Source organism: Hyla sarda, chromosome 2 (assembly GCF_029499605.1).
Source record: "Hyla sarda isolate aHylSar1 chromosome 2, aHylSar1.hap1, whole genome shotgun sequence".
NCBI classification, from domain to species: domain Eukaryota; kingdom Metazoa; phylum Chordata; class Amphibia; order Anura; family Hylidae; genus Hyla; species Hyla sarda.
The window spans coordinates 275,340,749-275,365,345 of record NC_079190.1 but is presented as its reverse complement, the minus strand read 5'-3'; the positions used below and the strand labels follow the sequence as shown (position 1 = coordinate 275,365,345).

The following is a 24,597-nucleotide window of genomic DNA, read 5'->3' as shown; positions in this document are numbered from 1 at the left end:
TGATGGGACAGTCAGGACAATACACAATGATATCAGTGACTACAGGTGACGTCTTCTCTATATAGTCTTTCCTTATCTAATTCAGATGGTACATACCGCCAGGTCCAGCTAAATGTTCTCGCTGAAGAACTTGACGCCCAGACGGCTCTTCACTGTGTCAGCGGATTCTGATCCTCTATATGAAAAAAGTATTATTATAATACTGTCAAATACCATATCCTTTGAATATCATTCTGACACACTGTACCCTCTGAATATACTACAACTCACTTTACCCTTTGAATACAATACTGCCACACACTGTACCCTCTGAATATAATACTGCCACACACTGTACCCACTGAATAATACTGCCACACACTGTACCCAATGAATATAATACTGCCACACACTGTAACCTCAGAATATAATACTGCCACACACTGTACCCTCAGAATATAATAATGCCACACACTGTACCCCTGAATATAATACTGCCCACACACTGTACCCTCAGAATATAATACTGCCACACACTGTACCCTCTGAATATAATACTACCACACACTGTACTGTACGTTCTAAATATCCCTCTGAATACAATACCGTGATGTATTGTGGCTAATGAAAACCGTACTACCCCAGAAATTCCTTATACTCTGTGCCCCTCATATATAGTAGTAATGCCCCATCCTGTGCCCCCACATATTACTATGACCTGTCCTGTTCCCCCTCATAATAATAATGCCCTCTGTCCTGTGCCCCTATCATATAATGCCCCCTGTGCTGTGCCCCTCACATATAATGCCTCTGCAATGTTCCCCTCACATATAATGCCCCCCAATCCTGCTCCCTCAGGGGGCATTATAAGTGAGGGGAACATAACAGGGGGGCATTATAAGACAGGGCACATTATATGTTAGCAGCACATGATGGGCATATATTTTTACTATGTGAGGGGCACATGACAGGGGGTTCCTCACTTATAATGCCCCCCTATCATGTGCCCCTCACATATAATGCCCCTGTAATGTTCCCCTCACATATAATGCCCCCTGTCCTGCCTCTTCAGGGTGCATTATAAGTAAGAGGCACATAACAGGGGGCATTATAAGTTGAAGTACATTATATGTTAGCGGTCCAAGACAGGGGGGCATTATAAGGGAGGGGCCCAAGACGGGGGCATTATAAGTGAGGGGCACATGACAGGGGGGCATTATAAGTGAGGGGCACATAACGGGCCCCTGTCAGTTTGCCAGAAGTGGCCATTCCAATGTCTCCCCCAGGAAGCTCCATGCAGGGTTCAGCACCCCCTTCCAGCAGACTGCAGGGGCCCTGTTTGGGAGATTGTAGGGGGTCCTAGTGCTCGGATCCCCCACAATCTATAACTTATCCCCTGTCTTGGCGTCTAAATAGGCTGTAAATAAAAGAAAAATAGATGCTGGCAGCAGTGGGATAGATATGATATAGATAGATAGATAGATAGATAGGAGGTAGATTGATATGAGATAGATAGATAGATAGATAATATATAGATATGAGATAGATATGAGATAGATAGATAGATATGAGATAAATATGAGATAGATAGACAGATAGATGATAGATAGATAGATATGAGAGATAGAAAGACAGATACATCAGTGTTCCCCAACCAGGGTGCCTCCAGCTGTTGTAAAACTACAACTCCCAGTATGCCCACAAAGCCAAATACATGCTGGGAGTTGTAGTTTTACTATAGTTAGAGGCCTCTGCTGGGAAACACTGAAAAGAGTTCCCCTTTACCTGTCTCCCGAGCCTGACCCCCCCCCCCTTTCCTCCATCTCCCCCAAAGTTACTCACCATGAAGGGCAGCATCAGGGTGGGCAGGGGGGGTCTGGAGGCATTGTGTGGGTGTCCGGGCCTGTGGTGGAGGGCAGTAAGCTGAGCCCGGCCTGCTGGAAACACAGAGGGGTGAGAGGGGGAGGAGCTTATCTCTTCCCAGCCCCTGCACAGTGTAATGGCTGCAGACTGAATGATGCTGAGACCGGAGCATTCTCAGCACTGACAGGCAGCCTGCAGAGAATGGTGTCCTGCGGAGAATGGTGTCCTGCAGAGAATGGTGTCCTGCGGAGAATGGTGTCCTGCAGAGAATGGTGTCCCCGGCGGTTCACACGCTGCAGGTGAGGGGACAGTGCAGCCGGGGCTGACAGCTCCCGCTCATCACTAATATAGTATCGGGAGGGGCAGCAATCTCGGGAGGGGAGGGGGGCAATTGCCCCGTTGCCCCCCCCCCCTGGATCCGCCACTGGCGTAAGGTCATTGTCTTGTTGTTGTAAGGTGGACTTTCAGCCCAGTCTGAGATCATCAGGTTTTCATAAAAAATATCAGTACTTTGCTCCATTCATCTTTAACTCAACCCTGACCAATCTTGTTCTCACAGCCACTAAAAAAACATCCCCACAGCATGATCCTGCCACCATTTTTCTTTGCTGTAGGAATGGTATTGAGCAGATAACAAGCTGTCCTGGTTTCTTTAATTTTGGTTTAATCAGAATAAAGACTCTTGTTTCTCACAGTCAAAAAGACCTTTAGGTTCTTTTTTTGTTGCAAACTCCAAGGGGGCTTTCATGTGTCTTTTTACTGAGAAGCTGCTTCTTTCTGGCCAGACTAATGAATTGGTTTACCTTCTAGAAGTGTCTCCCTTTTGCACACAGGATCTTTGAAGCTCAGCCAGAGTGACCATTAGTACTTTGTCACCTCTCTGAGCAAGGTCTTTCTCCCCCAATTACTTAGTTTAGTGGGGCAGCCTGGCTGTCCCAAACTTCTCCAATGTTAAGAATTATGTAGGCCACTGTGCTCTTCAGAACTTCCATTGCAGCTGAATTATTTAGTACACTTCCCTAGATCTCTGCCTCCGGACACTCCTGTCTCTGAGCTCTACAGCCAGTTCTTTCTACCTCATGGCCTGGTTCATGCTCTAATATGCATTGTTAGCTGTAAATATCTATATATATATATCCAAATCATGACCAATCAACTGAATTTACCACAGATGACTCCAATGAAGGTGTAGAAATATCACATAGATGATCTAGAACAAACCTTTCTAAAATTCTGTTTTTACTTTGGCTACTGAGTATAAAATGATGAGTGAAAACTTGATGTTTTTATTTATTTTTTATTTTTTTTAAAGCAAGGCCTCAGCATAACAAAATGTAAACAAATTAAAACGATTAGAAAGACTTTCTAAATGCATTTTATATTGTATAAATTCAGTGTGACCAAACATATTCTGATACCAAACAGTTAAATTTGGATAATTATTGTGCTGAGTCTTGTAGGGGCAGAGGAGTTATTGACACGGATGTCCTGTTCCCTGGTCATATGACAGATCCATAACAACAGATTACACAAAATATATGCAGTCCTCGTCCTTGCAAATATTTTTACTGTGCATAGGAAAAGTTGCAAATAAGAAGGTCCTATGCTGCCTCCTACTGTTTTCAGTGTGTGTAAACTGTATTGATTTATTTTATTATTTTCCATCCTGCTAGAGAATTTTAGTTACACAAAATGTTGTTATTTGGTGGTTCTTAAGAAGAAGACTTAACCTGTATTCAAAGGAAACCTGTCACTAGAGTTTGTGTTTTTTAAATGTGTGTTTGTATATGTATATATATATTTTAAGACACTGTAAAAGGAAAAAAAATGCTTACAGTGTTTGTTTACAACTTAGAGCTTGATGCCATCTTTTGGATTTTTCAGCTTCACATACAAAATAATTACACATTTTTGTGTATCCTAATAGAAAATTACAATTGAACATACTCTGTGGATTCAGTTCGCGGGTTTGACACAATAACTACATGAATTTTAATCTATGAAGTGATAAAGTATATATTTTCATGGCTTGATAGAGAAGGGATGTGTCTTGAGTGGAGCTTTTCTTTAGTTTTTTCAGAAAATTGTATTGTGTTTTTTTTCTTGTGTTAGGTTGGTATAAATAATTTCTTATGCATGGAGTTTAATTACAGACTTTTGCTATTGTAACCATTTTACATGTGTTTTGCTAAGTAAATTCTAGCAATTACAAACTGTAATGTAAAGTTCCATGGAGAAAAAAAAAACATATGGTCAGTTGCTACATCTAAGGAGAACACATGTGTGAGTGGTTTTAGTTTTTAACCATGCGAAACATCTCCACACAATGCACTGAGTACAAGCACCTATCTGGTTATGCAGCTTACTGCACCTGTGTACTTCGGACCTGTACAGATGGTCCATGTCCTGAATTCACATTATAAAAACAATCCAGATATGTTACCATGCTTCTGTGGAGATAAAAAAGACAGGACCGACGGATGGCGCCTCGTGTATTACCCTGAGGAAAATGAGTGGTGAGTGGGGGGCAATCCCGCAGAGCTTATAGATGGCCGCTCACCTTGTGATGGTAGTAAATGCACATATAACCCACGATCAAATCGGGGTACTGATGGTGCAAGCCGCTGCTGAGCCAAAGGGTTGCAGGAGAAGACAAAGTCGTCCTGGAGTTTAGTAGTAGAAGCAAGGCAGGAAAAAAAAAACGTGAAGTCGGCACTGCTGACTCTTGTAAGAAGGATAGTGAAAAAGTCCTCAGCAGGACATTTTATTGAAAGAAAAAAATAAACTGACAGGATTACAAGTTTCGGGAGGATCCCACCATTCTACTACATGTTACCATGCTGAACAATTAACTTAAATCTCTTGTGCAATTGTGAGGTTGTTTTACAGAGAGTTCCGCAAGTATATTTATCTTAAACATTTTATCTTAATTTTTTTTTACAGAAAGAAGAAGCAGAAGCCAAGGCTCGCGAAGAAGCAGAAAAACAGAGACTGGAGAGAGAACAACATTTCCAGAGAGAAGAGCAGGAGCGTCTGGAGAGGAAGAAGGTACCAAAGCTTTTGGCTAAAGAATATTCTGTTTTAAATTTGATCCCAACACAGACATGAGAAAAGATCTTAAGCCGTTATATAAGCAAACAATAAGAAAATAATGAGGTGATCGTGCCGATCTAAATGATCATTTACTTGTATAAGGGGGGCGCTTGTTAAGACATTTAAGGGGTTATCCAGCCAGTATAAATTGATGGCTTAAACTCAGACCCTTAGAACAGCTAAATGATGGCATTGCCACAAGTCAGAACTCCTGCCAATCTAATATTAATAGCCTATCCGAAAGATAGGCCACCAGTTTTTACAGGCAGAATAACTTCTTTAATGATGGCAATTAGGGATGTTCCAATACAGATATCTGTATCGGGAAAGATACTGGACATTTGCACAAGTGCTTGTACTCGTGCAAGTGTCCCCAATACCTAATCCGATAATTGCTGGTGGGACCCCCGTGGGCAGGTATCACGGAGGTGCCGAACTATGCAGCTTGGCGCGTGTCATAGCTGGGACCTGTGGCTGATGCCAAACCTCACCGATCGGTGAGCAGCGGTGATGTTCGGCATTAACCTTTTAGATGCAGCGATCAAAGTTGATTGCAGCGTCTAAAAGTGCTGAAGTTAACTGCCGGTTAGCTCAGGGATGCTGATTGGGATCACCGTCGTGAAATCACGGCGTCCCGATCAGCTGTGAGGACAGCAGGAGTTCCCTTGCCGTGCTCTGTGCCGTCCAATCGTCGCTCCTTTACTGCTGCAAGCCATGGCAGGCAGTAGTTAAGGAGCGCCGATAACGCTGATCAATGCTATGCTATGGCATAGCATTGATTAGTGTATGCAATCTACAGATTACATGTAATAGTGCCCTATGGGGACTAAAAAAGTGAAAAATATGTAAAAAATAAATAAATAAATAATAAATGTGAATTAACCCCTTCCCTAATAAAAGTTTGAATCGCCCCCTTTTAAATAAAATCTTATTTTGTTAAATATAAAATAGACGACATCATGTCGTAGGTATGCTCCTGTGGCAGCTCTCCTCCTCCCCCTCCTTCTCCCTCCCTCTCCTGTATGGACAGCATGAGGTCAACGTTCCTATCCCGGGACCGGGTGGACACTGCCCCGGCTGGCTGGAACTATGAGGAAGAAAAAGTTCTGCCTTCCCGGCTGAGGATGAAAGTGATCAGCACTGTCTTCTTGAGAAATGCAGGCGGGTTATAAAGGTTGATGGATGGTCGAAGGAATGTCCCTGCGACCCCTATATTGATAATGGTACAGACCATGAGTACACAGAAAAATAGTCTCAAGAGACAAAGATCATATGACTTATACAGGAGTGTGAAGGGTCATCTGGATGGGTAAGAGACACCGGACTGACATGCAAATACAGGTGTCTCACAGGGATTTGAATCTAAATTATTCAGACCTCCGGGGGTAAACCTCTGTTCTATCCAAAGGAATATACCAGTATAGCCTCTGCAAAATCATATGGTACCTTGATCTTTGGGTGTAAAGTTCTGGTCTGTCCTAAGGAGTACGTTAATACAGACCCAATAAAATCAAACCATGCACCTAAGGGACATAATAAAAATCGCCACCCAAAATTAATCAAAAGCGTTAGGGTAGAGGCTCACCCTCGAAAACCGCTCAACCTAACCCTAAAATCTCCAGGAGTGGTTAAGACTCGCAGTATAAAAAATGTATCCCCCAATAGAAGTGCAGGGAAACTCTCGGGCTCTAGATATGCTCCCCTACAAGAAGATATTGAGCGAAGTGATGAGGGGGGAGAATCGAGCCAATTCTATTAACCTGGAAAATATATTTAAGGAAATTAAAGGTTGTAATAAGGCGATAAGTGATCTGGGTACCGAGATGGGAAGTTTGACAACAGAAGTGTCCATTATCAGGGATGATATGAATAAAATACGTGATAACTAACCTGGAGAAGGTAATACCCCAGATGGAATGTAAGCTGAATGATCTTGATCGTGTGTCTGATACAGTAAAGAAAGACATGGACTCCCTCAAACCTAAATGTATAGATATGGAGGATATAGGGAGACAGAATAATATAAGAATTCTGGGATTAAAAGGAGGTGTGGAAGATAGGGACATGAAAACCTTCTGTGTCAAATGGATAGAGGAGGACTTAGGGTTACAAAAAATGTCCCCGTTATTCGACACAGAATGGGCGCATAGAGTCCCTGGAAAAAGAAGCCAAACGGGTGCTCCACCAAGAATTACTTTAATAAAAATCTTAACTTCTGGAGACCGAGATACTCTGCTTAAATTGGCAAGAGAAGCTGGTGAGACTACATTCAACAATACAAAAATTGCACTGTACCCGGACTTCTCCAGAGATACCCAACTAAAAAAAAAGAGCTTTGTTTGGGGAAGCCAAAAAGAAACTGGCTCTTGCTAAAATACCATTTTCCTTATTATTTCCAGCAAAAATGAGAATTGTCTATAAAGAGAGAAAAATTTTCTTCTCAGAAGTAGAAGAAATTAACAAAATGTAAATTAGCGGGTCTTGTTTGTGGGGGTGTGATGAGGGCAAATGGAATTACCCTAGGGGCAGATGGCATTAACCCCTTGTGATGCCAGGGCATGGTTTAACTGCTTTACCACCCGAAGGTAGGCCGCTGGATCCTGGGCTAGTATAATTACTCCGACGCCATGTTACGGAACAACGGCAGCTTTACTCAGTCAGACAGGTGTAACAGTCTATACAGCTTGGCTAGGCCCAAAGAGGTGACCAGTGACTTCAGAGACCACAGGGCTTGCTGAGACTTATAGTAAACTTGGACAATTTGATGCACGGCCACGCTGACTTGAGACACTGACTTGAAAAAATATAAACATATAAGTGAGCAAAATTATGGAGTAGAACTTATGTTTTCTCTCCACCACAAAGAAGCAGTGTAATAGACTTAACTGTTAAATGAAAATAGTGTCAGTGTGTCATAATAGTATGCAATTATCCCCACAATACGCGACTCGTTTCGGTCACTGTAGGTGACCTCCTCAGGGACTAATGAGATATCAGAGCAACCAAATATATCTACAGAAAAAATCAATATAAAAGAGGGACTGGTGATACACTGCCAGCCCTCATGGATATTTAACTTCAATGCCACTGTTTCCCCACATCTAGGGGTATGCTGAGAGTGGATACATGTACACCTTTCTTCAGATCTGGTCAACCCTGCAAAGAAAAAAGGCCATATACAACATGCCTTCAGGTTGGGTTCTATGTCCGTCACCTTCCTGTAAAGCAAGCATGGGTAACACTCACGGTTAGGCGTTTAGAATAGTCTCTGGTGCGTACCTGCGGTCGTGGTGAGCCGTGCGATCCTGCCGGCTGCTGGACGCACATGGAGAGCCGCCGCGACGTGTGACGTCATATCCGCCGCCAGGGCGGTGCTCGGGTCATGATGCAACCTCCGGCCCACGCTGCCTACCGGCGTCAGCATCAGCCACTCTGGATCATGGAGCGGGTGCCTGACATTTATATTAACTCTACCACCCTCAGCATGGATAAGGTAACAGGCTGCAAATGACAGTCACTAGCAGATACATGGGGCTTTGAGGCTAAGCAGTATCACAACCATGCAGAAGGCCGGTATCCATCATAAAGTGACGGCTCAGAACATAAAGAATGTTAGAAAAGGGAGGTAGTCAAATGGTCAGACAGTAATGTCTCCCCCCCCCCCCCCCCCATGTCAGTTATTGTAATTTTTTTTTTAAATAGATGCTGATCAGACAACTCATATGCAGTCAAAAGATAGGAAACTGCTTAGATGTGTGTGTGTGTCTATGTGTGTGTGTGTGTGTGTATATATATATATATATATATATATATATATATATATATATATATATATATATATTGGGGCTACACTCACCTGTGATATCCCATGGGTGGGTATTTAGAGAAAAGGCAGGGAGGCACAGACTAAGGGAGAGACCCCCCACAAAAGGATGTTATAGAATAGTAGATGGTTTCTTCCACCATGACACAGACAGGGGATTAGGGTCACCACCTCCCTATTAGGGGGACAGGGATAAAAAAAAAAAAAGCAGGGGCCTAGGGGACCTGACTCTGGATCCACACTAGACTAGACCTAAACCTAGGCAGGGTGGTCCCGCACAGGTACCTATTCTAGTATGCCCTAGAAATCCCTAGGAGTAAGGGATGTCCTAACTGTCAGCTTTCTTCCCTGCACTAACCAGCGCTACTGGCTGGTAGTGTGGGGGACACTGATCAGTTTCATGCTTACCGTGCCCGGATCCTCCGCTCCGTTCGGCCTGAATCTTCTATTTTCTGTATATTCAAATGAGGTGCTAACTGGCACTCTGACTTCAGTGCTGGGCCGCAGCGCCGCCTAGCTCATCAACATTCCTCCCCTCTCTCTTCATTACAGAAGAGGGAGGGGAGGAATATTGATGAGCTGGGCGGCGCTGTGGCCCGGCACTGACGTCAGAGTGCCAGTTAGCACCTCATTTGAATATGCAGAAAATAGAAGATTAAGGCCAATGGCGCGGCAGAGCACGGTAAGGATCAAACTGATCAGTGTCCCCGCACTACCAGCCAGTACCGTTGGTTAGTGCGGGGGAAGAAGGCCACAAGCACAGTCTGTCGCGTAAATAACTGCTTTAGTACTGCAGTTGATGACATTTTTATTTTGTACATGCGATTCGACCTTGGTAGTGATATCAGCTGTTTTTTTTTCATGTATGTACATGCGTGGCAATGTCCACAAGCATATGACCCGACAGTTGTGTTTCTGTTAAGCCACGTAGTGGCAGGGGGATTGGTGAAAGGTGACTGTGTGTGACCATGTCAGCTATACTCTTACCCTTCCTGTAAGTTATTTGTGGGTATTCACCTATGAATGTTTGCAGGTCCTTATCCATAAGCAAAATATCCCAATGGTGTTGCACAATCTCGCTAACTGGTCCCGACATAGTCAAAAGTGCCAATGATCCTGCACCCATTCGACTCCTCTATATGTTGTTTAGGGATGAGTAACTGTTCTCTAGGGGTAGTTTTTGCTGCCGTATATGCAGAAGCTAATATATGGTCCACTCTCCCGGATCTCCCCCTTAAGTCCCTTGCCTGTGCCTCAAAATCTGCCTCCTTTGAACAGTTCCTTCTGAGGCGGAGATATTGCCCCTTTGGGATCCCCCTTTTGAGGGGGTCCACGTGGCAACTCTCCCACCTCCAGGAGGCTGTTCGTTGAGGTGACTTTATGAAAGACAGATGTGTGAAGGCCTCCCTTACCATTTTTTGTAATGGTCACATCCAGAAAGTCAAGTGCAAGGGAGCCTGTCCACCAGATGAAAACATCATCTATATATCGTACCCACAAGGGGACCAGCTCACTGAACCTCTCTCTCTCCTCGACAAACGGTATAGTTGCCTCCCACCAGCCTAAAAAGATGTTTGCATACATAGGCGCACAGGGACTGCCCATGGCAGTCCCTCTCAGCTGGTGGCAATAGCGTCCATCGAAGAGAAAGTAGTTATGGTTCAGGATAAACTCCATAAGTGTCAGAATGAACCTATTGTGGTTCTGCATATAGGTGGGGCATGTGGACAGGTAATAGCTGACTGCTAGGAGACCTTTATCATCCCGTCAAGTTTAGACAAAAGATCCGTAGTGTCACGAATAAAGGATGGAAGGGAGGTCACGAGATGCCTGAGGACCCTGTGCACATACATCCCCACGTTCTGCAATATACTTCCTATGCCCGATACTATTGCCCTTTTAAAGGGACTGTACCTTTGTGTATTTTTGGAAGTGCATAGAATGTGGGGGTGATGGGAAGAGGAATTCATATTCCTTTTCACTAATTAATTTGTTGTCCCTTGCATCTTGCAAGATATTAATGAGGGTCTCCTTGTATCTCGCGGTGGGATCCTGTGAAAGTATCTTGTAGGATTCCCTGTCATCTAGAATTCTGTAGCACATTTTCTTATATTGGTATCTCCCCAGGACGACTGTATTCCCCCCCCCCCCTTGTCAGAAGTTTTAATGACGAGCGCGTGATTCTTCTCAAGTTCTTTAATCGCTCGTCTTTCAGAATATGACTGGTTGTTACGGAGGGCACAGTCTTGGGTCGTCAGTTTGCTCAGGTCCCTTGTAACTAAATCCCGAAAAATCTGACTCATTTCGGTCACTGTAGGTGACCTCCTCAGGGACCAATGGGATATCAGTGGGAAATAATTTGCAAACTCCGGAAGCGAGTTTTAGAACATGTCGGTGACATGAGAAGCAAAAGGGATACAGTGATTTCAAGACATATTAATGAAATACATGGGGGTAATGCCAGACAGATGTATTTATATGGGATTGAGAACATACGTCCTTCAGTTTGTGGCAGTGATTTAGATAGGGTGCTGTTACAGCGTGAAACGCGATGGGTCTATATACTTAATACAGCAACACCTAATGGCTTAAATCAATTGTTGTGTTTTACAAGCTTTATTGAGACACAATGACGGGATCATCTGGTGAGCAGGGGTTGTAGTCAACCCATGACATAGGACATCCCTTACTCCAAGGGGCATACTAGATTAGGCTCCTGTGCGGGACCGCCCTTTTTAGGGCAGCCACCCCGTCTAGGTTTAGGGTCTAGTCTAGTGTGGATCCAGAGACAGGTCCCCTAGGCCCCTGCTTTTCTATCCCTGTCCCCCTAATAGGGAGGAGGTGACCCTAATCCCCTGTCTGTGTCATGATGGAAGAAACCATCTACTATTCTATAACAACATCCTTTTGTGGGGATCTCTCCCTTAGTCTGTCCCCCCCCCCCCCCCCCCCCAAAAAAAGATGTGCGGTATTTGATCTTGTAGGAAGATTCTTGCCTGAAATAATTTGTTTACAGGTACAGTATTGACCCATGTTGACAGATACAGTAGGTAAAATTTTGAGAAAATGGGCAGAACATGTTTATCACTCAACTTACTCCACATACTCATTGGGTGTATCAGTGTATCTTCAAAGGATTATAAACTTCTAACTGATAAAAGCCCATATAGATTTGAAAGGGAGATTTGTGTTTTAATATGTGAAAATAAATCTTAAATTGATAAGCAAAATAACATGCTCGGGAAGTGCTTAAGATATAACTTTTAATAAAGTAATTAAAAACAGGGGACAATAATGTGTCGAGTGAATGAAGAATAGTCAACTAAAGGTCAGGTACAAATATCAAGATTTACATGGATGTATCACAGGTGTAAACGGGTGGCCAGTATTCCTGTAAAGAAGAGAGAGCTTTTCCTATAGCATCCATTGTTAGAAGCAATCCATATTTGTATTTGATGATCTAGATGATCCTGCAAAGAAAAGACTATCCCTATAATCACTGGTCCACCATACACTTAAGCAGCCAGCAGATTTCCACCTAAAGGATATAGGTATATGGACCGCTGTCAAAATCCACCTATAAAGAAAAGACACAAAAGAATGCCCACTCAGTACTATGACTTGAAAGAGAACAGAGTAGAGCTATGTAAATACGGAGCTCTTCCTACTCACAGTTCAGACGGCATCCCTGGAGACCAGAGGATACACCTGCAGTAGTGCAGGGAGCTGGAGTTGTCCGGCTCACTCACTGGTATAGTGAGGCAGCGGTATCTGACCTCACTTCCGGACACGTGGACGATTAAATATGCACGGCGCATCACTTCTCTGCTGACACGCAGAGGGGAGTGAATGGGTGGGGTATGCCGCGCCGTGCAATGTAATGTATCATGCAGTGTCACAGAGCTGGTGATTATAGGTTGATAGAGTTAATGGTTTCATGCAGGCTCCTTGCTGATACTGAAAAACTGGAGGCAGTACTGATACATAACAAATTATAATGTTCACTAGTGTGCAACCATGCTGGAATAGAGATTTAAGGGTGTTTGCCTAGAAAGATTAGAATGTAACTTTTAATATTATTCTCAAAAAATGTCCACAGAACGGACCACCAATGGTGGAGAGTGGATACCTGTACCCCTTTCTTCGGATCTGGTTTAAAGTGTTTTTTTCGGTGATAGTATTTTGTTTACACTTTAAACAATATAATTAATTCTGTGATTTTGTTTAGAAAGATTAGAATCATGCATTAGAATTATACAACTTCTTTCTGCCATATAAGGGAAAGTTAGAGGTGCTCAGTAGGTATACTGGGGCATCTTGTAGAGTAATCCAAACCTCAGCAGACCATATATTCACACAATAATTCAGGAGGTGTGTTTTAGAGTTATTAGGCAGTTATTAGTAAGTGATCTTGATCATATTTTTTTTAGAACAATTTATCTCCCTAAAATAACATTAGATCAAAGGGCTAAATTAAATGCTCCTATTACTTTAGAGGAATTAGAGTGTGCATTGGGAGATACTAGGGGCGGATCAGCACCCGGTACAGATGGATTGCCTTTTAAGGTATTTAAGGTATTTCCATGAAGTTTTGCCTCTTCTCAAATATTGACCTCCCTGCATTTATAACTTTGACAACCTTGGTTATGTATTGATGAACATCCAAATTAAAGAGGGGGAGCCCCGTTCCATCCGGTCTCTGGATGCAATGAAAGTGTTTGAAAGGGTGGAATGGGGATTTCTCTGGAGGGGCTGTGAGAAATTTGGATTGGGAAGTCCCTTCCTGGATTGGGTGAAATTATTGTATGCAAAATAAAGAACTAGGATTTTAATAAATGGGGCTGTTAACAGAAAACATAGAGCTGAGCAGAGGTACTAGGCAAGGCCCCCTATCCCACCTGCTTTTTGCTATGTATATCGAACCGTTGGGGATAGCCATTAAGATGAAAGAAGAGATTAGGGGTTTTGGTATACATTATAAAATCCTCCTCTATGCGGATGTCGCCCTCCTTTTTATCTCTGATCCCATAAGGATGCTCACAAAAGTAATGGAGGTTGTGGAGGAGTTCAGTCCTATCTCCAGATTTAGGCTAAACTGGGCAAAGTCATTATTGCTTCCCTTAGATGGAGAAATTGAACAGGCAGGAATTGAAGTAAAAGTATTGGCTAAGAATGAATGCTTTGAATATCTGGGGATAAATATCTCAGCCAACGTTGGCAATTACGCCACACTTAATTTGAAACCTTTACTGAAGAGGTTAAAAGGGAAAATTGAAATCTGGGCTAACATATTGTTAAATATGGCTGGCAATAATTAGAATGATAGCATTACCCTTAATTTTATCTAAACACCTTTCCTGTTTGGATATCACAAAAATTATTGCAAAGGGTGTTGAATACATTTTTATGGCGGAAGAACAGAGATGGATTTAAGATGGAACCTATGATGCTCCCCGAGGGGGATGGGAGGTTGGGTGTCCCTAATTTTAGCTTATATTTTCTTGCAACAAAATTACATGATATCATGAAATGGAAATGCAATCACATTATACATTTTCTTTTGGGAAATGGAAGGGGCAGCTGCACTGAAAATTTTCTTTTTCTACACTATATGATAGTGTCTGAAATTTGTCTAAAAAGAAATGTGCTTTAAAAGGAGCATTGATATTTACACCCTTAAGGGATTAATGTGAATTTAAAAGAAATATGTAAGATTAAGAATAATGATTTTTGGAAAAAGAAGGGAGTTCACACAATCAACTGTTTGCACAGGGGAGGGTTATCATTTTTTGGGGAAGTTAAAGAAAAATTTGGGGTGAAAGAATCACAAAAGCTATGGTATATTCAGATTATGGATGCTGTTAAATGCACTTAGAATTTGAATATATTTAAAGTGGAATCACATAAGCTAATAGAGGTTATTTCAAAGGATTCACTGGGGAAAAAATCTTAAAATAAAATTTATGGTATCCTGGTAGGAGAAATTTCTAGGAAATGTCAAGATAAAAATTAAAGGGGTACTCCAGCTAAACAGATTTGTAAATTACTTCTATTAAAAAATCTTAATCCTTCCAGTACTTATTAGCTGCTAAATACTACAGAAGAAATTATTTTCTTTTTGGAACACAGAGCTCTCTGCTGACATCACAAGCACAGTGCTCTCTGCTGTCATCTCTGTCCATTTTAAGAACTCTCCAGAGTAGGAGAAAATCCCCATAACAAACATATGCTGCTCTGGTCAGTTCCTAAAATGGACAGAGATGTCAGCAGAGAGCACTGTGCTCGTGATTCAGCAGAGAGCACGGTGTTCCAAAAAGAAAAGAATTTCCTCTCTAGTATTCAGCAGCGAATAAGTACTGGATGGATTAAGATTTCTTAATAGAAGTAATTTACAAATCTGTTTAACTTTCTGGCACCAGTTAATTAAAAAAAAAAAAGTTTTCCACTGGAGTACCCCTTTAAGGAGAAATGGGGCTTAGAGTTAGTATATCAGAAGAGGGTTGGAAGAGAAGTTAGATTACCTGTAACCCTCTTAATGTTAATCAATCATGTAGAATTATACAACTGAGAATTCTATATAGAGTTCATTTTTCACCATTGAAATTATGTAAGATTGGATGTAAACCAAATGTCGATTGCCTAAGATGCGGTAAGGAGAATGCGGATTTGAGTCACATGATATGGGATTGTCAGAAAATACAGCACTTTTGGAATGCAGTGGAATACATTATTTAGAGTAAAGTAGTTGGGTTTAAACTAAACCTCAATATCATTTTGGGAGATAATACACAAGGTAGAAATGCAGGATGAACTCCTAATGAAGCTACTTGCGTTTGCTAAAGTGATTGTTATGAGGAGATGGTTCGAAATGGACCTAGGATGGAAGAATGGTCAGCCCAATTATTTGTATGAGAAGGAATTGGCAAAGAAACATAGGAAAGGTAATGTTCGATTTCAGAAATTGTGGAGCAGGGGGGAGAGGAATGGGGTTTAAAGTTAATAAGAATTTAATAGGTTTATTTATTTTTTCCCTTTTTTCTTCCAGCTGACCAATGGTTGTGGGGGGTTGGGAATAGAGGGGGGAATATATATATATATATATATATATATATATATATATCCCTTTAAATTAAGATAGAGTTTCATATAAATGAGATTTATTAGGCAGACTTGCAGGCAGACTTGGGGGGAGGAGGATATTTAAGGATTTAGCATCATTCTTTTTAACTTCTGAACCAAAATTTACCAAAATGTGGCGACATGTATTATATGATTTTTTTACTTTGCACCATGCTCAGCAAATGTTGTAAAGGGTTGTAGCTGGTGCCTCTCTTATAGTCTGTATTCCCCATCATATAGCCCATGTTCCCCCTCATATAGCTGGTCCTCCTCATATAGTCTGTCTTCCCCATTTATAGCGGGTCCCCCTCATATAGCCATTTTCACTCCTATATCCCAGGTCTGTCCCCCCCCCCCCCCCCCCCAAAAAAAAACATTTTACTCATATAGCCCATTTTCCCCTTCATATAGCCATTCCGCTCATATAGCTAATCCACCTCATATAGACAATTTCCCCCCTAATATAGCCGTTCACTTCCCTTTAGCCTATGTTCCCCACCCCCTTATATAGCTGCCCCCTCATATAGACATTCTCCTCAAATATCTGTTTTAATGAAAAAAATGTAATTAAAAAACAAACAGTTAAACGAAAAAAAGACATTCCCCTCATACCCATTCCTTTCTTTTCATATTATGAAATGAGGCTACTGGCTATATGAAATAAGTGGATTTCACCATTTGTTTGTTATATCTCAATCGTATATCGAAATCACAATATTTACCTCCATAATCGCAATGGCACATTTTCCCCATATCGTGCAGCCCTAGTTTCTATGTTTTGCTTTGGTTTTTTTTGTCAGACAGATTGATAAATATAAGCCAAAATGTTTGCCTTTCTGAGAATCTAAAGTGTCACAAAGTATTACTCCACTGTAATGCTGATGTTAAAATAGAGTCCTTTAAATTTGGAATATTCATTCTGCATCCTTGATTATTTCAGCGTCTAGAAGAGATAATGAAAAGGACACGGAAATCAGACGCCCAAGTAAGTACATCTCGTGTTTGGTAACCAGCAGACCAGGTTGTGAGCTTGTATTGTTAGAGAAAAATAACACTTCCACAAAATACAACTTTTTACTATATGTAAGGGTTTCTAATGGGAACTTGTGGTTTCTTACAGAAAAAGGAAGATAAACAAGCAGTAAACGGAAAGGAGACCAAACAAGAATCTACTCCTAGCAAAGGTAATTCATAAAGAACCCAATGTCCAACATTAAAGTAAATGTGTTTTTTTGCTTTTAACTAAAATTCCCTATGGCGTTGACAGATGACGCAGAATCATCAGAAGAAATCATGAAGATTGAGCTTCCAGAAAAGAAAGTGGTGAGGATACAGGACAAAATGGCAGCACCTGACTTGCCTCCAGGGTAAGTGCAAGCACAATTTGCCACTTGTTGATGGCCACTAACTGACTAAGGCTAGGTTTCCACTGAGGTTTTTGAGCCAAAGCCAGAAATGTATTCAAAAGGAATAGGACATATAAAGGATGAACTTACGCTTCTCCTCCCTTATGGATCCACTTCTGACTTTGGCTCAAAAACTGCAGTGGAAGTTTTCCAAAAACTGGCAGAAAAAAAAAAAACAAGTGGAAACTTAGCCCGAAGCCTTTTCTCCTGCTGTGAATCCATAATGAATTTGCAGCAAAGGGTATGCATTAAATTTGGATTTTGCTGTGGATTTTACCCTATACATTGCACAATTTTCACACTGACAATTAGGGAATGAGCAATTGAGCTATACACAAATGATCATTAAAATGTACCTGCATTTTCAAATTATCTTAAAAACCTCCATGGTTTTGTAACATTAACGCTCCAGAGTGGTGACAAGGTAATTTTAGTGCTCTCACTGCTGTTATTAAGCCCCTGAGTGTCGCTATTGTGCACAGCTATTTCCCATTATCTTCATTTCAGAAGATAGGGCCAGTGCTGAGCTGTCTGCCAGCAGTACTCACACCTGGATTTTCTTTCCATTAATTTTCTGGCCAATTGCAGGGCTTATGCTATGGTAAAGTTAACAGGCTGGCAATCTGCTGGAGGATGATTTACAATACAGTTCTATAGATGGCATGTGAATGAAGAAGTGAGTTATTGATGCAATGGCTTTGCAAGGTGTTATGTGAAAAAAAAGGAAAAATATTACAGAAAGGCAGTGGTTACGTTACGAAAGGAGCCCCGGCAAGCTACACAAAGGACATGATAAATGGCAAGATATGAGAGGGAAGCATCAATTTTTACTCTGTAGGCACAGTGTAGACCTTTTGGAGAAGGCAGACTGTCTCAGATTGGAATTTACACAGTTTAGACTCTCTCATGCACATAGCATACACCTCACATCCTGTGTTCCATCTTTGTCTAACAGCTGCTAGAGATGGAATTCCCTTAACATCAGGCAATGGACAGAAGCGAGACACTTAGTGGTCAAGTATTTCGGTTCTTTTGTTCTGGGGTTAGGAAATTGGGAGGCTGGAATTTAAAAATATGTTAGTAATCACATAGATGATCAAATAGAGGGATGCTGTTTGAAATGGCAGTGACTATTTAAAAAAAAAAAAATCTGACAACTAATTTGAATAACATTGATTATCTGATTACATTGTCAAGCGGTGGGATATATTAGGCAGTGAGTGAACAGTCAGTTCTTGAAGTTGATGTGTTGGAAGCAGGAAAAATAGGCATGCTTTAAACAAACACTTACATTGATGTGATCTAAGGTGATAAAAGGTGCTCAACCCCAAGTGCAGTTGTGCCCCTATATGGGAGTGGAGGACATGCACCTATGGATCACAATGTGGTTTCACAACTGTGGTTAATGTAAACAATGACATTAGCTAACCCTCAAAACTGATGTAAAATTGAGACATTAGCCAGTATATCCTTATGTGAAGGACACACTTGAGCCCGCACACCACGCCAAGGTTTCTCAAATGGTGCGGGTCCTATCAACTAACCTACCTGGCCAGATAAATAAAACCAGGAACCAAATTACGGCAGCCATAGGCCCGACTTGCAGATTGCTCCTCAGTCACCTCCAGTGTGAATCTAAGCACACATACAATGGGAGGGAGTAGACAAGCTACAAGCCCCACCCTGGTTGGTTCATTTATAGCAGGCCTCACAGGTGAAACCCTAATGCTACCCAGCAAGATAAAAGGGTGCATTAGTATAAGCCCTAAGCAAAGACATAACGGCTTATATTTGCATGAACATGGTTATAGTAGGAAAACTCAACCCCAAGTGCAGTTGTCCACCTTTGCTGGGGCGGAGGTCCTGCACTTGTAAACCGTTGCTAAGGGCGATCCCCAGCAAAAATTGCATACAATGGAGGATGCCTGCAAACAGTCACAAGTACCACAATGGCATCCTGATACCAGATAAATGTGTATGTGGATGCGTTAAACATGACTGACTTTAAACAAACACTTACATTGATGTGATCTAAGGGGATACAAGGTGCTCAACTCCAAGTGCAGTTGTGCACCTAAGTTGGAGTGGAGGACCTGCACCTATGGATCACAATCACAGTTCTTGAAGTTGATGTGTTGTAAGCATGAAAAATAGGCATGCTTCCAACACATGGATCTGAGCAAATGTGACAGAGGCCAAATCATGATGGCTAATTTGGTCAGAGCATCTCTAAATAGCAGGCTTTCTGGTGTGTTCCCAGTATGAAGTAGTTAATATCTCTGAACAGTGGTCCAAGGAATGACAACCTGTCAACCAGTTGTTTAATGCACATAGAAAGCAGATGCTAGCCCAACTGGTTCAATGGCACAAAAGAGCTACTGTAGCGTAAAACTTCCATAAAAGGTCATAGTGGCTATAAGGATATACAATGGACCACACCATCAGCTTGCTTTAAAACTAGACAGTGGAACAATGGAGAAGGGTGGCATGGTCTGATTGATCATATTTTCTTTTTACATTGTGTATTGCTTGAGAAAATTACATAGGGAAGAGATAACCAAGCGATGTACTATGGGAACAAACCAAGCCGACAGAGGTAGTGTGATGCTCTGGGCAATATTCTGCTAGTAAACCTTGCATTCTGAGAGCCTGGCATTTTTGGGGATTGTACTATAACACATACCACCTACCTAATCAACTACACTCTTGCATAACAATAGTATTCCCTAGTGACAATTACTTCTTTCAGTGAGATAATGTTTCCTACCATTCCGAAAAATCATTAAGGAATGATTTGAGGAACTTGAAAAAAAGGTAAAGGTTGTCTTGTTCTCTAAACTTCCCAGATCTCAGTATTGACCATCTGGAGGATGTGCCGGAAAATAGTCTGCTTCACAGAACCTTCACCTCACAACTTACCGGACTTAATACATTTGCTGCTACTGTCTTAGTGCCATATAGCCCTCAGATCTTGTTGAGTTCATGCACAGGTCAAAGGCATTTTGGTGGCTTGCAGGGACCTACACAATATTAGGCAGGTGGTTTTAATGCTATAGCAGATTGTTGTTATTTAATCCCTTAAGGACCAAGCGTTTTTCCATTCTTGCACTTTTGTTTTTTTCTCCTTACCTTTTAAAAATCATAACCCTTTCAATTTTTCACCTAAAAATCCATATGATGGCTTATTTTTTGTGCCACCAATTCTACTTTATAATGACATAAGTGTGAAAAAATTGAGGAAAATAGGCCATTTTGTAATTTTGGGGGTTTCCTTTTCTACATAGTAAATTTGTCAGTAAAAATTAAACCTTATCTTTATTCTGTAGGTCCATACGATTAAAATGATACCCTACTTATATTGGTTTGATTTTGTCTTCTGGAAAAAATCATAACATTCACAAAAATGAATACGTTTAAAATTGTCATCTTCTGAACCCAATATCTTTTTATTTTTCCGCATACGGAGCGATATGAGGGCTCACTTTTTGTGTCGTGATCTGAATTTTTTATTGGTAACATTTTTGTTTTGATCTGACTTTTTGATCGCTTTTTATTCATTTTTTTATGGTATAAAAAGTGACTAAAAATACGCTATTTTGGAATTTTTTTATGTGTACACCATTGACCATGCGGTATAATAAACAATATATTTTTATAGTTCGGACATTTACGCACGCGGTGATACCACATATGTTTTATTTTTATTTGCAGTTTTTTAATTTTTTGAATTCTGACTTATTAGGGAAGGGGTTAAATCCTCTTAACTTTTTTTTAGTTTTTGCAATGTTATAGCCCCCATAGGGGACTATAACATGCATTATACAGATTGCAGGCACTGATCAATGCAATCCCATAGTTTAGCATTGATCAGTGTTATTGCTGCTTGACTGCTTCTGCCTGGATCTCAGGCACGGAGCAGTAATTCAGCGATCGGACGCAGAGGAGTCAGGTTTCACTGCTGTGGTCCCGATTAGCCCGACTGAGCTGCCAGGAAGCTTTCACTTTCACTTTAGACGTAGCGATCAACTTTGATCACCGCGTCTAAAGAGTTAATGCCGGACATCTGCCTGAATGGCGTTGTCCAACATTAGCCACGGGTCCTGGCTGCTGATAGCAAGCCGTGACCTTACGGGTATGATGCTAGCTCAGTTCATGAGCTCGCTTTATAACCCTGCCATGCCGTAGCGCCATTTATAAACGGCATTTTGCAGCAAGGGATAAAAGGAGTACTGTGACCAAAATTAACTTATCCCCTATTTGCAGGAAAGGAAATAGAGATTAGCGAAGTTACAGTGATTCGATGCGTCATGAACTTCTCGGCTCGGCAGTTGCTGACTTTAGCCTGCATAAATTAGTTCAGCTTTCAGGTGCTTCGGTGGGCTGGAGACTCTCTCCTAGGAGACTGTATCCACGTTTTTCAGCCCACTGGAGCACCTGAAAGCTGAACTAATTTATGCAGGCTAATGTCAGCAACTGCCGAGCCGAGAAGTTTGTGACGAATTGAATCACTGCTTCCATGTGTCTTTTACTGAGGAGAGGCTCCTTTCTGCCATAAAGTCCAGATTGATTGAGTGCTGCAGTGATGGTTGACTTTCTGGAAGTATCTCCCATCTGTACACAGGATCTCTGGAGCTTCGCCAGAATTACTTATAGGCTGTTAGTCACCTCTCTTACCAGGCGCTTCACCGGTTAACAAAGTTTTGTTGGGCAGCCAGCTCTAGAAAGATAAAGAAGAGGGACCGCGCCTCGTGTATTACCTAAGACACAGGGTGGAATGAGGGTTAGGGCAGGGCGCCAGCCTTACGGTTGGCCGCTCACCTTGTAGTGGATAAATTGCGCTTATCGCCCCTAGATAGAGGTACAGTCAGAAGCTTGATCGGAATGAACTGCGAAGCCTATTGGGTCACAGGGATGGTGAACCCACTCCTGTTCAGTGAAGTAGATATGAAGGGCAAAATTCGACCCATGATGCCAATCTGAGGAAGGAGGGTTCTACCTCCGAAACGCATCATTGGTTATTACTCAAATAAATATAGTGCCTGCTGACACTTTAACCGCCCTATTGCTTTGTCTACGTTTATTTTATCTTGGAAATTGGAACAGCGCCTGACGTATGGGTCGAATTTTGCTCTTCATATCTAGCTCTAGAAAGAGTCCTGTTTGTTCCAAGCTGCTCCCATTTAAAGGGGTTGCCTAGCATAATAAAATTACTTTTGTATGGTGTCAAAAGTATAATAAAGCAACTTACTAATATAACTACTGACTGAAACTACTGTGATTGAGAGAGGTTTCCTTTATGCCTTTAAAATCTAATGAGCAGTAATATAAGCCCCAACCCCTTCACATTACTGGTCACTTTCTGAGCAGACAGGAGGGGCAGGTGCAGGGACAGAGCTCTGAGTATGATGTGACGTCATAGCTACAAGGGACAGCACATAGCTGATATGGAGAGATATGTTTTAGTGGTTATTTTTAACTAATTTACAAACGTTTCTAATATTCTGTTTTCATGTTCTCATTATGGCATATTGAGTGCAGATTGATGGAGGAAAACCTTTTTTTAATTTTAGCACAGGGTTGCAAACTAACAATATGTGAAAAAAGTTAAAGGTCTTAAAACGTTTTGAATATGTTGTTTGTATTAATATTTTATAGCACAATCATATAATGCAAGCTAATATATTCAATAATTTGTTTTATTTAGGGGACCAGGGCACATAGTGAATGGAGTACAACCCTCCAAACATGAAAATGGATTCTCCTCTAAAGATTCATCTCCTGCATTTGAGGAGGTGATTACATTGTCTGAAATCAGCAGTTCCAATGGAGAGAAAGTTATTCCTCCTACAGAGCCCATTATTGCTTTTGGAGGTAAAGATGCTTTCATAAAAAAATCAACTGTTCAGCCGCCTCAAATAACAGGTAAGGAAATACAGAGCTGTATGCAAGAAATATGTTAAACTGTATGGCAATTATATTATAAATTTCTTTGCTATCTAAACATATCTTTTGATGTACATAATAAAGAAAGGGTGTAAGAGGCCTTACTTATGTAGGATAATACAATACAGAAATTTAGGTGCACTACTGTGGTAGATGTATACAATGACATTGGCTAATCCCTCAACACTGATGTTAAAATTGAGACATTCGCAAGGATATCCTTATATGAAGGACATACATGAGCCTGCACACCAACGTTTCTCAAATGGCACGGGACCTAACGCTAACCTACCTGTGCGTGATAAGCAAAAACCAGGGGCCAGTGGGCAATTACGGCAGCATTAGGCCGACTCACAGCGTCTTCCCAGGTACCCTCCAGCTTGACTGAGCACACATAACAATGGGAGGAGGGAGGCAAGCTGCCAGCCCCACCTAAATTGGCTAATATAGGTGCATGGCCTCACAGGTGCTACCTTAATGCTGCCTGGAAGATGTTCAAGGCGCATTACATATGGAGTTTACACACCTCCAAGTATAATATTTAAAAAACAACAAAAAAAAAGTGGTCTCAAATGGCTATTTGGTGTAGGATTCTATTGTGGCACTTGTAGTCCGCTGCAGGCATCCTCCATTGTATGCGTTTTTATGCTGGGGATCGCCCCTAGCAACGGACTACAAGGGCAGGATCTGCTCCCCCAGTATAAATGCACAACTGCATTTGGGGTTGAGCACCTCCAGCCATTTGAGACCACTTTTTTTTGTTGTTGTTTGAAAATCTTACTTATGTAGAACCAAGAATATTTTTTGTGCATGCCATGTATTCATTCTCCCGTTTTTTTTTTCTCATTGCAGAAGTCCTGTAACATAGTCAACCATTAGTTCCTGTTGGTGCCGAGGACCTTGGGAAACTAGCTGAAACTTTGGGACAAATGTCATTATGTTTTGTTCTTTCTGCTGCTTGCATGAAAGCAAAATGGTTTCCATTGTTGGTGGCTCCGTGAATTGAATGAGCAAAAAGGAATATGTTAACCACAACAACGGTGGTTACAACTAGGAGAAATTACCAGTGCCACTATCTACCATTGACAAATACTGGACACTTCTTAGTGGTATTACTATTGTGTTTTTTTTTTCTTTTTAACATGCACCTTATATTAAAACAAGACTGACAAGGTTTAGCTCACAAGACAAGAAGAAACGTAAAAAGAGAAAAAATAAATAAACTATTACAGCGGAATATCCCAGCCATGGTTGAAAATGCGTGGATGAGCTTGCTGGTGTTCCTAATTATGTAGCTATTTAATAAGAGACTGCTGGGTACAAAGATGTATGTGAATTCTGTAAATAAAACCTCACAGTGTTACATCGACA

The 24,597-nt window shown here is 41.4% G+C and overlaps 1 protein-coding gene across 7 annotated transcripts in view; it reads left to right on the top strand.

The window, feature by feature from the left end:
* Positions 1-24,597, top strand: part of MAP7D1 (MAP7 domain containing 1) — a 104,171-nt gene extending 79,574 nt beyond the window's left edge. For all 7 annotated transcript variants that reach the window (XM_056557156.1, XM_056557155.1, XM_056557152.1 and 4 more), the window contains 6 exons: positions 4,786-4,890; positions 16,818-16,862; positions 16,998-17,061; positions 17,145-17,244; positions 22,988-23,205; positions 24,079-24,597. In XM_056557156.1, coding sequence (XP_056413131.1) covers positions 4,786-4,890; positions 16,818-16,862; positions 16,998-17,061; positions 17,145-17,244; positions 22,988-23,205; positions 24,079-24,089 — 543 coding nt within the window. In that variant the 3' untranslated portion in view covers positions 24,090-24,597. The remainder of the gene's footprint in view (positions 1-4,785; positions 4,891-16,817; positions 16,863-16,997; positions 17,062-17,144; positions 17,245-22,987; positions 23,206-24,078) is intronic.